General features: G+C 37.8%; 2 protein-coding genes and 1 pseudogene across 7 annotated transcripts in view; all 3 read left to right on the top strand.

The window, feature by feature from the left end:
* The window catches only part of LOC125263094 (zinc finger protein 91-like), a 31,250-nt gene extending 25,459 nt beyond the window's left edge, over positions 1 to 5,791 (top strand). For all 6 annotated transcript variants that reach the window (XM_048181964.1, XM_048181963.1, XM_048181962.1 and 3 more), the window contains one exon: positions 4,451 to 5,791. In XM_048181964.1, coding sequence (XP_048037921.1) covers positions 4,451 to 5,583 — 1,133 coding nt within the window. In that variant the 3' untranslated portion in view covers positions 5,584 to 5,791. The remainder of the gene's footprint in view (positions 1 to 4,450) is intronic.
* Positions 1 to 15,057, top strand: part of LOC125263100 (zinc finger protein OZF-like) — a 252,439-nt gene that overhangs the window by 4,615 nt on the left and 232,767 nt on the right. The window lies entirely within an intron of this gene.
* Positions 8,677 to 15,057, top strand: part of LOC125263010 — a 43,059-nt pseudogene continuing 36,678 nt past the window's right edge.

Genomic DNA, 15,057 nt, shown 5'->3' on the forward strand with positions numbered 1-15,057 from the left:
TGACCGTGGAATATTTAGTAGTGTGGAAATTTCACTAATGGACTTATTGCACAGGTGGCAACCTATCACCGTACCACGCTTGAAGTCACTGAGCTCCTGAGAGCAACCCATTCTTTTACAAATGTTTGTAGAAGCAGTCTGCATGCCTAGGTGCTTGATTTTATACACCTGTGGCCATGGAAGTGATTGAAACACCTGAACTAAAGGATTTGGAGGGGTGTCCCAATATGTATGGCAATATAGTGTTATGTGTGACAAACTAAATAGCTACAGTGTTCAGCATAAATGAGTACACCCCCTTTGAAAAGTAGCATTTTAAACAATATTTCAATGAACACAAAAACAATTTCCAAAATGTTGACAAGACTAAGTTTAATATAACTTATGTCTAACTTATAATATGGAAGTAAGGTTCTTAATATAACTTGGATTACACATTTTTCAGTTTTACTCAAATTAGGGTGATGCAAAAATGAGTAACCGCATCCCCCCCACACACACACAACAAAAACTACTACATCTAGTACTTTGTATGGCCTCCGTGATTTTTAATGACAGCACCAAGTCTTCTAGGCATGGAATGAATAAGTTGGCAACATTTCGCAACATCTGTCTTTTTCCATTCTTCAAGAATGACCTCTTTTAGAGACTGGATGCTGGATGGAGAGTGATGCTCAACTTGTCTCTTCAGAATTCCCCATAGGTGCTCGATTGGGTTCAGATCAGGAACTACTGTATCACTTTCACCCTGTTCTTCTTCAGAAATCCAACAGTGGCCTTAGATGTGTGTTTAGGATCATTGTCATGTTGGAAAAGTGCACGACGACCAAGGGCACGGAGTGAATGGTAGCATCTTCTCTTTCAGTATAGAGCAGTACATCTGTGAATTCATGATGCCATCAATGAAATGCAGCTCCCTGACACCAGCAGCACTCATGCAGCCCCATATAAGGACACTGCCACCACCATGTTTCACTGTAGGCACCATGCATTTTTCTTTGTGTTCCTCACCTTTGCGACGCCATACAGTTTTGAAGCCATCGGTTCCAAAAACATTTATCTTGGTCTCATCACTCCAGAGTATAGAGTTCCAGTAGTCTTCATCTTTGTCAGCATGGGCCATGGCAAACTCTAGGCAGGCTTTTTTGTGCCTGGGCTTTAGGAGAGGCTTCTTTTGTAGAAGGCACCCATGCACACCATTACTCCGCAGTGTATGCTGTATTGTGTCACGGGAAATAATCACCCCAGTTTGGCTTTCTACTATTTTAGATAACTGCTGTGAACTTGCATGCCGATTTTCTTCAGCCCTTCTCATCAGAAGACGCTCCTGCCGAGGTGTTAACTTCTGTGGATGACCTGGTGTTCTTTTTAAAATCTTTGTACCGTTTTTGCTACAGTATTCTGACTGATAAGTAAAGCTTTGCTGATCTTCTGGTGTAAAGAAATTTTCTTTCTTAGGTCTTGTGACATTTCTCTTCCATGTGGTGCCATTGCTGACAGCATGGAATGGGAAGGGGTTTTTACACCCCTTTATAGTCAACTGTCTGCTGGGCACCGGTGTAACATTTGTAGACTAAAATTTAGTTTAGCTAAAAATAATGTTCTCTAAGTTTATATTATTAACCTTACTTTCATGTTATAAGTTAAACAGATGTTATATAAAACTTTGTCTTGCCTCAGAGTCATTGAGTCGACCATGAACTCTTCTGCACATCAAAGTATTCTAGAGGCAAATGGGAAGCCGTCTGTTTGACAGCTAAAGCTTGGCCGAAATTGGGTTCCCTTTCAAAAGGGATCACGCTGCATCCCCCAGGGGTCATTATGGGGAATGGTTCTGGCAGGCCAGGTGTCTGAACTGCAAGACTAAATACAACAATAAACTTGACATTGGCAGGCGGCAGTCTATGACATCATCACTGATGCGACCGTGAGTATAAAAGTGCACCTGTGAATAACGTCATTCTGTTGATAGTATACTTGTATATACTATATACTTTCTTGGAACCTCCTTGGCTGCTTAAAGTGTTGCTAGGCCTTCTCTCAATATGAGAGGCATTCTGTAGGCCTCCACTCTGCGGAGCTTCGTGGGCCAGCTGACTCAACCTGTCATTTCCCTTGGGTTAAAGTGTTGCCAGGCCTCTTGTTGAGTCCTCTGCTCTCCAGGGCTGCTTTTAGGAAAGTTCTCTGTGAGTCTCTTGGAAGCTTGCCTAAGTATGAACATAGTTGGGCTTCCTCTCTTTAGAGTTATCCTTTTGAGGCCTCCGTTCTTGAGAAGCTCTGACCTATGATTGTCACTGGTGTGCCTTGGGGAAGAAGACTCTGATTTTTTTGACTTAACTCAGCCAATAAGGTACTTACCCATGCTGCCATGCTGAAGAGATATTCTGCTCCACATAGTTACTCCTAGGGGATGCAGCACGAGTTCCCTTTCGAAAGGGAACATCTCAGGTTATGCATGTAACCATGGTTCCCTGAGAATAGGGAACAAGACTCTGCATCCCTTTGCCATGCTTAAAGCATTCCTGCTCCAGTCTCCTTCAGACAAGAAGTGGATGACGTTATTCACAGGTGCACTTTTATTCACACGGTCGCACCAGTGATGATTTCATGGGCTGCTGCCTGCCAATGTCAACTTCATTGTCGTGTTTAGACTCACATTTCAGACACCTGGCATGCCAGAGGCATTCCCCCATAGCAAACCCTAGGGGACGCAGAGTCTCATTCCCTCTTCTCAGGGAACCATGTTTACAAATGTAACCTAAGACATTATGTAACTAAACAATGATCCCAATCATATCAGCAAATCTACAACAGAATGGCTGAAAAAGAAACAAATCAAGGCGTTGCCCTGTCCAATGCCAAAAGTGCCAACAGTGGGCACGTGAGCACCTAACCCTAACATAAATTAAGCAAAGCATATATATATATATATATATATATATATATATATATATATATATATATATATTATATTATTTATTTATTTATTTATTTATTTTTTCGTTTTTTGTTTTTTGATAACCTTATATTTCATAATATACAGTTATTTCTCTTATAACTTTGGTTGATAAAAGCAGTCAATACAATGGATTGAGATTATTTTCACATTATCTAGAGTTCAAATGATGTCATTTCTTGCGTGTCGCCATTTTAAGACTTTGGGGGGTCCTGGGTTCAAATCCCGGACGAGCCCCCACGTTACACACTACCTGGCTTATGGCAGCGTAACAAAGTGGGGAGGCCACGCTCGACTCAAGTTAGCTCAAAAACACATTTATTTAAAGAAAGAATACATGATAAACTAACAAAAAAATAACACAAACTGGTGCCAGAGATAGGTCAAGCTCAAGTGAAAACAGGAACCCAAGCACAGATCCAAAGCCCTCTGGAAAGACCGATCCTTTAATCAGTCCACTCATCATAGGCAACCCGTTACACCTGCCACTTGACTCCACCCTGCAAAACACAAAGACGAACACAGACACAACACCAGAACCTAGGACGCCACCTAAAGGCGAACAGCTTCCGTTTAGGGAACAGGTGTTACCTTAAACCTTAACAAACACTTTTTTTTTAAAATGAGGAAATAGAACGAAAGGAAATTGTTGTAACTTTGTTGAGTGAAAAATGTTGGGCAGCTACTTAAAGCCATGTTTCCACCGCAGTAACTTTCCCCAGGAACTAGGGACTTTGGGGTGGTACTCAGTGTGTTTTGACTGCAGGAACCAGGGTCTAAATAAAGTTCTGTGTAAAAATTTCCCCATCAGAAAGTCCCTGTTTGCTAGGTAATACTTTTTCAAAGTTCAAGAACATTCAGGAGTGGGACTTGGACGCTGAACAAGCTGATTGGTTGAGTTCATGCAGCATGGTTGAGTTGTTTGCTATTCAAATAAAATTATTGAAAAAAGAATTATGACCAATGGACCGACAAGTTTCAGGCTTTATTTAGCTTATTTGCGGAGGATGAAATCCAGTGGGAACTGGAAAGTGGCATGCAGTCCTACATCACCAGACTTAATCTTCACAGTACTTTAGACCATGATGGAAATGCAGACAGCAAGAGGTTTGAGGGGAAAAAAGTTCCTGGGTCAAATTGTTCCAGGTAAATTTGGTGGAAGCAAGGCTTCAGTTTAAGTTTTTAATAAAATGAATTGTATATTTATATGCAAGAATGTCAGAACTGTTTCACTATTGAATAGTTTTTTAATGTTAATATTATGTTGGGTAATTTGTGGAGTTGATCAAATATTTAATAGTTCTCTCTACAAAAACATGGGATGTGTGCCGATAATGTTTTAAAAGTACTTATTGGTAGGTCAGTGTACCTCGTTCATGGAAAGAGATTTATAAAAATGCATCAAAATGATCATAACTTGTCAACTTTCACTTTATGTTTCAGATTTTTTATGATTTATTTAAAATGCAACTTTTTTTTAAACTTATATTTCAGATGTGCTGTTGGTGAATGAGGAGAGTAAAGAGGAGGAGGAACATCATGTCAAAACTGGAGAAAAAATTGGCTCACAGACTGAAAGTGTTTCTTTACTGAAAAGAAGAGACAAGAAACATTTCACCTGCCATCAGTGTGAAAAGAGATTCACACGCAAACAGAGTCTCAAGGTTCACTTGAGGATTCACACTGGAGAGAACCTGGTCACGTGTGATAAATGTGGGAAGAGTTTCACACAAAAAAAGAGTTTCAAGGTTCACATGAGGATCCACACTGGAGAGAAACCGTTCACATGTGATCAGTGTGGGAAGAGTTTCACATGCACACAAAACCTCAAGGTTCACATGAGGATCCACACTGGAGAGAAGCCGTTCACATGTGATCAGTGTGGAAAGAGTTTTGCACATCAAGGACACCTTAAGACACACATGGTCATCCACACTGGAGAGAAACTGCATGGATGTGATCAATGTGGCAAAACATTCTTGAGGGCTTCAGGCCTGAATATACACCTGAGAACTCACTCACAGAAGAAACCACATTCATGTTCTTTGTGTGGAAAAAGCTTTTATTATCTGCAGAATTTAAATGATCATCAGAAAATACATACTGGTGAAAAAGTGCATGTGTGCTTTGAGTGTGGGAAGAGTTTTATTACAACTAAAGATTTGAAACGGCACCAGAGAATTCACACTGGAGAGAAGCCTTACAAGTGTTCAAACTGCAACAAGAGATTCAGTCAGTCAGGACAATTGAAAACACACCAGAGGATCCACACTGGAGAGAAACCTTACAAGTGTTCACACTGCAACAAGAGATTCAGTGGTTCCGGAGCTCTAAATAAACATGAGAGGATCCACACTGGAGAGAAACCTTACAAGTGTTCACACTGCGACAGGAGATTTAGTGAGTCAGGAGCCCTGAAAAAACACGAGAGGATCCACACTGGAGAGAAACCTTACAAGTGTTCACACTGCGACAGGAGATTTACTGAGTCAGGAGCCCTGAAAAAACATGAGAGGATCCACACTGGAGAGAAACCGTATCACTGCACTGCATGTGGGAAGAGTTTCACTCGATCACCTGCTCTACACAGTCATACAATGAACAATCACAGTAGTAGGCCTAAGTAGTTCATCTTCAGATCCAGTACTTTCAGGTGTGAAGCCGCATCCTCACTAAATGTGACAATAATACCGTTGAGCAATAAAATCTTTTCAATATGAGGATACGTTTACAAGACGACGATGCACTAAAATGGAAAAGATGACGGATGAAAATGTTGTCGAAATGATTCCTATTCACTCGGATCCGTGAAAACTTCAAAAAACACTGTATTCTGCTGCTAAGGCAGTAGTTGGCAATATCACTTTGTAAAGAAATACTGAACACTAAATACATACGCATGACGTCATAGTTTCCTCATATTAACATTTTGTAGTTTACGTGGAGATAACTATCTTTGTAATGTTTGTAATGGTAGTTTTAGTAGGGTTGTAATTCTACATCATTATATTGAGATGTCGCGATATAATCATGAGAAAATATGTATCGTTGATGTAAAAGTTAGTTTTATCCAAGGCTCACCTTACTGTATTTATAAGGTATAATTCACCCAAAAATGTAAATTTTCCATCATGTACTCACTCTCATCTTTATCTTCTGTAATGACTGGATCGATCAAACAACAATTTTAATGTTAATTTTCACAATGTTCTTGACAATATCAATTTCTTGATAATTCTACTGACTGTTTCTCACCTCAGTCAGCCACCCGGGCCGGCACAGCCGGGCAGACAGGCCTCATTGACGTGCACAAGCCATGTGCAACTTCCTCGACAACAGGGTCAAAATAACAGCGCAAGTTCGTCTTCATTTCTTCATTCAATGCAGAAGATATTGATTACAACTTCAGCACCATCGGACCGAACCATCAAGAATTTTCTTGACATTGCAGATCCGGGCGCTCCTCAACAGCTAAGGCGTTTGAAAGTATTGTACATTTGAACACTAAACAGCGATTTAGTATTAAGTTGTGAACCCTTTGTTAACCAAGGTGAGTGAGAAACTGATGGTTCTTCCAGCTCGTTAAACTACTCTTTTCCTAGTTCCATTCCCCAGTTATGCTACGGTTTAATTCATTTCCACTCTCTCATTTCCTATGTTTGCGTGATTTGGATGTCTGTGAGTGTTTAGTTAAACTTCTGTTCACATTCTCGCGAGTTGATTCTGATCTGCTTGTCAGCCAATGTCATTACTAGATTACTACATTAAACTACTATACAATGTTAAAAATAATGCAATGGGGGAATATTTGTGGGTCCTGATAATAAAATAAAAATACAGTAATGATAAAAAAAACCTTTCCTTTATTTTGGCTTAAGATAACATGATGGTATTTTGAGTTCAGTATCACGATTTTTATAGAATCAATCATTATCGTGACAATAATGAGTGTATTGTTATACCCCTAAGTTTTAGTGGAAATGTTGAATTTCTGTTTTTTGTTTTTTCAGGCCAAAGAAACATCCAGCATCCAAGTTTGTCACAGTAAATTCAGTTAATTTTCAAGAACAAAGGTTTCAACAGTGAGATTAACAAGATGGATTAAATATTTTATTCTTGTAGGCTACATGAAGAAAAATTATGATATAAATATCATAGTTTAATTTTGTGTTAAATTTTCTTATAATGCATATGTTTATAATGCTGAGTATGGAACATCTTGAACACTTTCATTTGTTTAACTGTAGGAATTTCCTATGTTTTTATTTATAATTTGGTTGTATTTATTGTTCATTTTTGAAAATAAATGAATTGACTTCTTTTTGAGTCTGCGTTCAACACTCACAGCTGTTCAAATTGCCTTTATTAGCAAATGAGGACACAAATGAGGTTAAACTATGTCCGCCCATAGAGAAATAAATATAAAAAATACCATCTGATTACCAAACAGAACTATTGAGGTCTATATTATTTGTTTTACCCTAATATGTATTTGGCGCGTTTCTGATAATATGCCGATGATCTCGTCTCGCGGTAATGACGTCATCATTCGCGCGTTCCTTCTGAGGTGAGCAGTTCACGCTAATATAGGACCGTTTGTTAAAGCACTGTTTACGGGCTCATTTCTAAAATGTTTTCATCGGGTTCAGCGCTATTTGTGTGTCTGCTAAGTAAAACGATTATTTTTTAAAGAAGAAGATGATTTGCTTGTTTCTTTTCATATACAAAACGGTAAGATTTTCAAACTACTTTGTTGTTATGAATGCAGTTGTTAGGAAATCTAACTATATTTAGGTTCATATGGACAAATTGAAGTGGTTAATAAAGATGGGTTTAATTATTGTCTTTATTTTACTGCTATTTTTCTGTATTTGAGAAACTATTTGGAGCATAGGCTTTCAGCATATATTCTGACTCCAACAATATGTTTCTATCAGCAAATACTTAGAATAAAGTGAGATTATCTGCTGCTGATCCTGAATGTCTTGTTTAATGAGTATTGATAGTCTATGGATCACTATTATCAGAGCAGCTGAAAAGCCTATTTATTTCAAGTCAGTAGATCCTGTTTTCACCTCATTCATTATGCTGATGTCTTCAGATCTGTAAATTGCCACATTAAGATCATTTTATTGATGTCAACAGACTTGAGGAGATCAAACTGCACGATCAGCTATTGTGACATCTACAAGAGATAGGTAAGTTTCACAAAAGCAGTTCATTAATCTGTGATGAACCATGTATCAAATAAAACACTGAACGAACAAGTTGAGTTAAATTCAATCAGTGCGCTATTTGCTTCTTTTAAATTTGTACATTTATTTTTCTAAGTTTTTTTTTTAATTCTTACATTATTTGCATTTGATATCTGTTAATTGTTGTGCCACTACTCCTTATTTTTATATTTTAATATAGTATAATAATAATACATGTACATGTAAAGTATGTGGATGAAATTCTTAGAAATAAAAATGTAAGTAAAACACTTTACCATAAATTTACTTAAAAAGTTACTTTATTAGATAGATAGATAGGTAGATAGATAGATAGATAGATAGATAGATAGATAGATAGATAGATAAACATAAATACTTATTGTGAAATGGTATAAAAACAAACTCAATGATTTTTTTTTTTCTTTCTTGTTTCTCTCAGATCTGTTCCTCCTCCTTCAGTGAAGCTCCTCCCACTGCAATTCACCAATAAATGCTGGAATATTCCCATTTACAAGTGAAGTCGAGCATCAAACCATCAGGAAGAGCTTAAAATATGCAAAGACAGAGTTTATTGAAGGACAGTGAGAAGATGAGAGATCCAGAACACTGCAGAATGAAACACATTGAAGAACAAAGAGGTTGGTGTTTATTCCTGATTCTTCTTTCATGAGGCTGAAGAACAAAATACTCCCCTTTGAATTCTGTGGTTTAATGCATCAGGACATAAAATAAAATCATTTGGTCCTTGGCAGGTCTTAAAATTATGTAAATACAACCTCAGATGAACAACACATGACATATTACACCGTATCATTATGTATTTAACAAAAACTAGGCCAACATGCAGAATTAATGTGTGACAAACTAAGTACACCCTTACTGCTTCCATAGGAATTACAGTTTTTCTCAATCGATTTGACACATTTCTCCAAAGTAGTGTAACTGCTCTCAAAACAGTTAACACAGTGATCTAAACACTCTTACCTTAGCCAAACAGTTCAACTTTCCTGAAAAATAAAGCACTGCATTTTTTTTCTAGTAATGCATTTATTACAAGTTAATACTAACATCAAAATTACTAGCATATTCTCTAATGATTTTAGGACACTTTCAGCTGTAGATGTACAAATACACTTAACGAAAATGCATGTTTATTGTAATGTTGAGCAAATAAAGCTTCAAAAATGGTATTTTTAAAAAAATATTTTTCAAAACTGATGTAATGCATATTTTTGCTTTTTTTTTTGTCAGGTGGTACAACCAAATATTTATATCTACCCATACTTGAAATTAGCTATTTTATCAGTATTTGAGAGATATCTACAACCTTTTTCACTATGCCACAATGATCTATTGGGTTCCTCTGGATGTTGCATTACAGTATCAGGCTTAACGTTATTACCTTCTCAGCTGCAGTGGTGCCACCCTGACATTTAAAAATATTCAAATTGGGGACAAAAGTTTTTCAGTTATATCAACAGCTTTAAAACTACAAATATTTATAAAAAATTGTTGATATTTATATTCATACATAACATTAAGCCATAGTATTTTATCTTGAACCATTTCTTCTTCTTTTTCTTCTTATTATTATTTAAAAAAAAAAAAAAAAATGTTATGGGGGCTGAAACCAAAATCCCCCATACCCTCAGATAGGATTAAGAACCACTGAATTAGGGTAATTCTGATTTTGTTTGAATTCCACCTCTCCTCACACCCCTTCCACCTTACTTTCCACTTTCACTATGTCCATGTCTTCTTACACTGTAAAATCGAATTATCACAAACATCTTGCGGATGCTCAAATGTGCTGCACAACACAAGAATTAAACTTATTGGTTCTTGCTGAAGCTCAGACTTGCTGTTAAGTTAAACTATATTTAAAGGATTAGTTCACTTTGAAATTACCCCATGGTTTACTCACCCTCAAGCCATCCTAAGTGTATATGACTTTCTTCTTTCAGACGAATACAATCGGAGTTATATTAATAATCACCTTGATGCTCCTAAACTTTATAATGGCAGTGCGTGGAAACCACCTATTTGAAATTGAAATAAGTGCATCCCTCCATCCTAAACATACTCCACATGGCTCCGGGGGGTTAATAAAGGCCTTGTGAAGTAAAGCAATGCATTTGTGTAAGACAAATATCCGTACTTAACACATTATAAAGTAATATAACTAGCTTCTGCCAGACCGCCTTCCGTATTCAACTTACGAAAAAAGTGTAACTGAAGTGTAAATGTGTGATTAATTTAAAAAATTTAATCACTTGACAGCCCTACACTTTACTTTTTGTTTCAGATGTGGTGCTAAAGAATGAGGACAATGATGAGGAGAAATATCATGTCACAACTGGAGAAAAAATTTGCTCTCAGACTGGGAGTACTATTTCTTTAATGAAAAGAAGAGACAAGAAATGTTTCACCTGCCTTCAGTGTGGAAGAAGTTTCACAGACACAAAGACTTTAAAGATTCACATGAGGATCCACACTGGAGAGAAACCGTTTACATGCAATCAGTGTGGAAAGAGTTTTAGACAACAAGTTCACCTTAAGGAACACATGAAAATCCACACTGGAGAGAAACCTTTTACATGTGATAAGTGTGGGAAGAGTTTCACACACAAAAGGAGTTTTGAGGTTCACATGAGGATCCACACTGGAGAAAAACCGTTCACATGCACTCAGTGTGGGAAGAATTTTAGACAACAAGTTCACCTTAAGGAACACATGAAAATCCACACTGGAGAGAAACCGTTCACATGTGATCAGTGTGGGAAGAGTTTCACACATAAAAAGAACCTCAAGGATCACATGATGATCCACACTGGAGAGAAACCATTCACATGTGATCAGTGTGGAAAGAGTTTTGCACATCAAGGGCACCTTAAGGAACACATGAACATCCACACTGGAGAGAAACTGCACAAATGTGATCAATGTGGAAAAACATTTTTGTGGGCTTCAGGCCTGAAGATGCACATCACAGTTCATTCAGAGGAAAAGCCTCATTCATGTTCTTTGTGTGGAAAGAGTTTTTATCATCTGCAGAATTTAAAAGTTCATCAGAAAATTCATACTGGTGAAAAAGTTCATGTGTGCTTTGAGTGTGGAAAGAGTTTTATTACTACAAAAGATTTGAATCGGCACCAGAGAATTCACACTGGAGAGAAACCTTACAAGTGTTCACATTGCAACAAGAGATTCAGTCAATCAGTACATCTGAAAACGCATGAGAGGATCCACACTGGAGAGAAACCTTACAAGTGTTCACACTGCAGCCAGAGATTCAGTGATTCAGGAACACTTAAAAAACATGAAAGGATCCACACTGGAGAGAAACCTTATGAGTGTTCACACTGTGACAAGAGATTCAGTGATTCCGGAGCCCTAAATAAACATGAGAGGATCCACACTGGAGAGAAACCTTACAAGTGTTCACACTGCGAAAAGAGATTCATTGATTCCGGAGCCCTGAAAACACACGAGAGGATCCACACTGGAGAAAAACTGTATCACTGCACTGCATGTGGGAAGAGTTTCATTCGTTCATTTTCTCTACGCAGACATACAAAAAACAATCACAGTAAGTAATTTTCAGATCCAACACTTTAAAGTGTGAAGCCACATCCTCACCAAATGTGACACAATTACCCCTTTTCAACTTAGGTAGTTTAAGTGCTGGTTCAGATCTAGAGCCTAGTTTCAAATCAGTTCTTTGTTTGTCTGCACCAGCTCTGAACTAGGACAAGTGGTTTGTATGTAACACCAAAACATTGCTGGTCTAGAAGTAAGAACCGCTTGTGTCAGGGGCTGGGGACGGGGTTACCATGACCAACAAGAAGAATAGAAACTTGTGACAGCAGCTAATCAAGCTAATAGCAGCTCGATTGTATTCTCTGTCTAAACAAATTATGGCGAGCTGGACGAACATATTGAATTCGCCATGGTTGGATGCTGATGTAGGTTCGTAAAGCTCTGTGCATCAATTGTAACAAAACGTCCACCATCGTTTATGGAAGTCTTGTTCAAGATGCATCGGAGCTACACGGACCGATTGGCGGGTGACATCCGAGTGCCACGGGAGCATTTGTAGGGCATACGACTCCTTGTGCTTTTGGATTTCTCACAAGGTGTTTTGAAGTCATGCGGCAATTTGTCTCTGAGAAGCTGATGCATCTTGAACAAGCTTGGTGTGTTTGTTTGGCGCTGCTGCACTGCCGCTGCTGGGAAAGATAGGACTGTGCTGGCTCTCTAGCCCGGTGAAAGGCAAATTGGTTCTTATAAGGCTCGTCAGTTGAACCAACTCCGAACTGGCAATAACACTAGCTCTGAACTAGCACCCGGTTCATGCTGGTGGAAAAGGGGTAAATAATACCATTGAGCAATAAAATCTCTTCAGTCTGAGGGTACACTTGTCAATGATGGACTAAAAATTTAAGTTTTTCCTTTTGCATTTTTGCACATACAGATGACAATGATCTCAAAACGACCCTGTTTTATTTTGTGTAGCTGTTGTCTTCTTTCACTTTACATTTTACTCTGATTTATTTAAAATGGAACTTTTTTACTTTCAGACGTGGTGCTGAAGAATGAGGAGAGTGAAGAGAAGGAGAAATATGTCAAAACTGGAGAAAAAACTTGCTCAGAGACTGAAAGTATTTCTTTACTGAAAAGAAGAGACAAGAAATGTTTCAATTGCCACCAGTGTGGAAAGAGTTTCACATACAAAAAGAATCTTAAGGATCACATGAGGATCCATACTGGAGAGAAACCGTTCACATGTGATCAGTGTGGGAAGAGTTTCACACACAAAAAGAGCTTCACGGTTCATATGATGATCCACACTGGAGAGAAACCATTCACATGTGATCATTGTGGAAAGTGTTTTAGACAACAGGTTCACCTTAAGGCCCACATGAATATCCATACTGGAGAGAAACCTCACACATGTGATCAATGTGGGAAGAGTTTCACATACAAAAAGAGTCTAAATGTTCACTTGAGGATCCACACTGGAGAGAAACCATTCACATGTGATCAGTGTGGAAAGAGTTTTAGACAACAGGTTCACCTTAAGGACCACATGAACATCCATACCGGAGAGAAACTGCATGAATGTGATCAATGTGGAAAAACATTTTTTTGGGCTTCAGGCCTGAAGGTCCACCTGAACGTTCATTCACAGGAGAAACCACATTCATGTTCTTTGTGTGGAAAGAGTTTTTCACATCTGCAGAATTTAAAAGTTCATCAGAAAATACATACTGGTGACAAAGCTTATGTGTGCTTTGAGTGTGGAAAGAGTTTTATTACAACTGAAGATTTGAAACGCCACCAGAGAATTCACACTGGAGAGAAACCTTACAAGTGTTCACACTGCAACAAAAGTTTCAATCGGTCAGGAGCCCTGAAAACACACGAGAGGATCCACACTGGAGAGAAACCTTACAAGTGTTCACACTGCGACAAGAGATTCAATGGGTCAGGAGCCCTTAAAAGACACGAGAGGATCCACACTGGAGAGAAGCCTTACAAGTGTTCACACTGCAACAAGAGATTCAGTCGGTCAGGAGACCTGAAAAAACACGAGAGGATCCACACTGGAGAGAAACCTTACAAGTGTTCACACTGCGATCAGAGATTCAATCAGTCAGGACATCTGAAAACACATGAGAGGATCCACACTGGGGAGAATCCGTATCACTTCACTGCATGTGGGAAGAGTTTCTCTCCATCATCTTCTCTAACAACCATATAAAAAACAATCACAGTAATTAGTTCATCTTCAGATCCAGCACTTTCAAGGGTGAAACTGCATCCTCATCAAATATGACACTAATATTGTCAAGCAACAAAATCCCTTCAATATAAGGGTATGTTTACACAACAACAATGTACTAAAAAAGGAAAGGTATATCAGGTGCTTTTGATTTAGGACAGATTTGACTTACTTTACCTATCCTGAGAATAATCAAAATAAGGTAAAAGGTGTTTAAAAATATGCACCATAAAACAGTACGGACATGATGGCATCATTTTTGCTTATCTAAATTAATTGCTTAAATTTACAAAATGAGCCTACAATAGTAGAAATAAGCCTTTTGAATGAAAATAAAGGTCCATGTTTGATAAAAATTGTTAATAAAATCAAATGAATGTTTAATGAAATTGGAAAATACTTAAAGGGCTAGTTCACCCAAAAATTAAAATTCTGTCATTAATTACTTACACTTCTGTTGTTCCAAACCACTCAGACTTTCGTTCATCTTCAAACCACAAATGAAGATCTTTTTGACAAAATCTAGACAGCTAGTTTCTCAATCCTTCCTTCTCAAGCGGGAAGTCCATGTGATGTATTTTCCACATTAGGGCTGTCATGATATCAGATTTTCTTACGTCTGTTATCATGGCCAAAATAATTCACAGTAATGATATCACGATATCTGTAGAAAGCTTAAAAGTCATTCATCTTTACCTTACTTTGTGTTTTGCTTTCTTTTTTTAGCCAATGAATCACAATATTGTATTCAACAATTACAACAATTGAGATTCTAACTGAAGAGAATAACCAGGAGAGAGAATATACTGCCAAGTTCAACAGACATAAATTTAAAAGACATAGTTCATGAAGCCTTTGGACTTCAAATATTATAGACTTATTTGAAAGAAAACATGTGGCAGCTTGTTGTCATATCGTCAGAATTAATTAAAGCAATCATAAAATGATGATACTTATGGAACCTTTTTAAGACCATGCTGTTTATTTCATTTAGAGGATGCTGAAATGCTAACTGTTTTTAGATTAGTATAATGCCAAAATACAATTTGAGAATAACAGCATATTTTACTCCAAAATCACGTTATAGCATCAGTCGAGTG

This window comes from Megalobrama amblycephala, linkage group LG2, assembly GCF_018812025.1.
Source record: "Megalobrama amblycephala isolate DHTTF-2021 linkage group LG2, ASM1881202v1, whole genome shotgun sequence".
NCBI lineage: Eukaryota > Metazoa > Chordata > Actinopteri > Cypriniformes > Xenocyprididae > Megalobrama > Megalobrama amblycephala.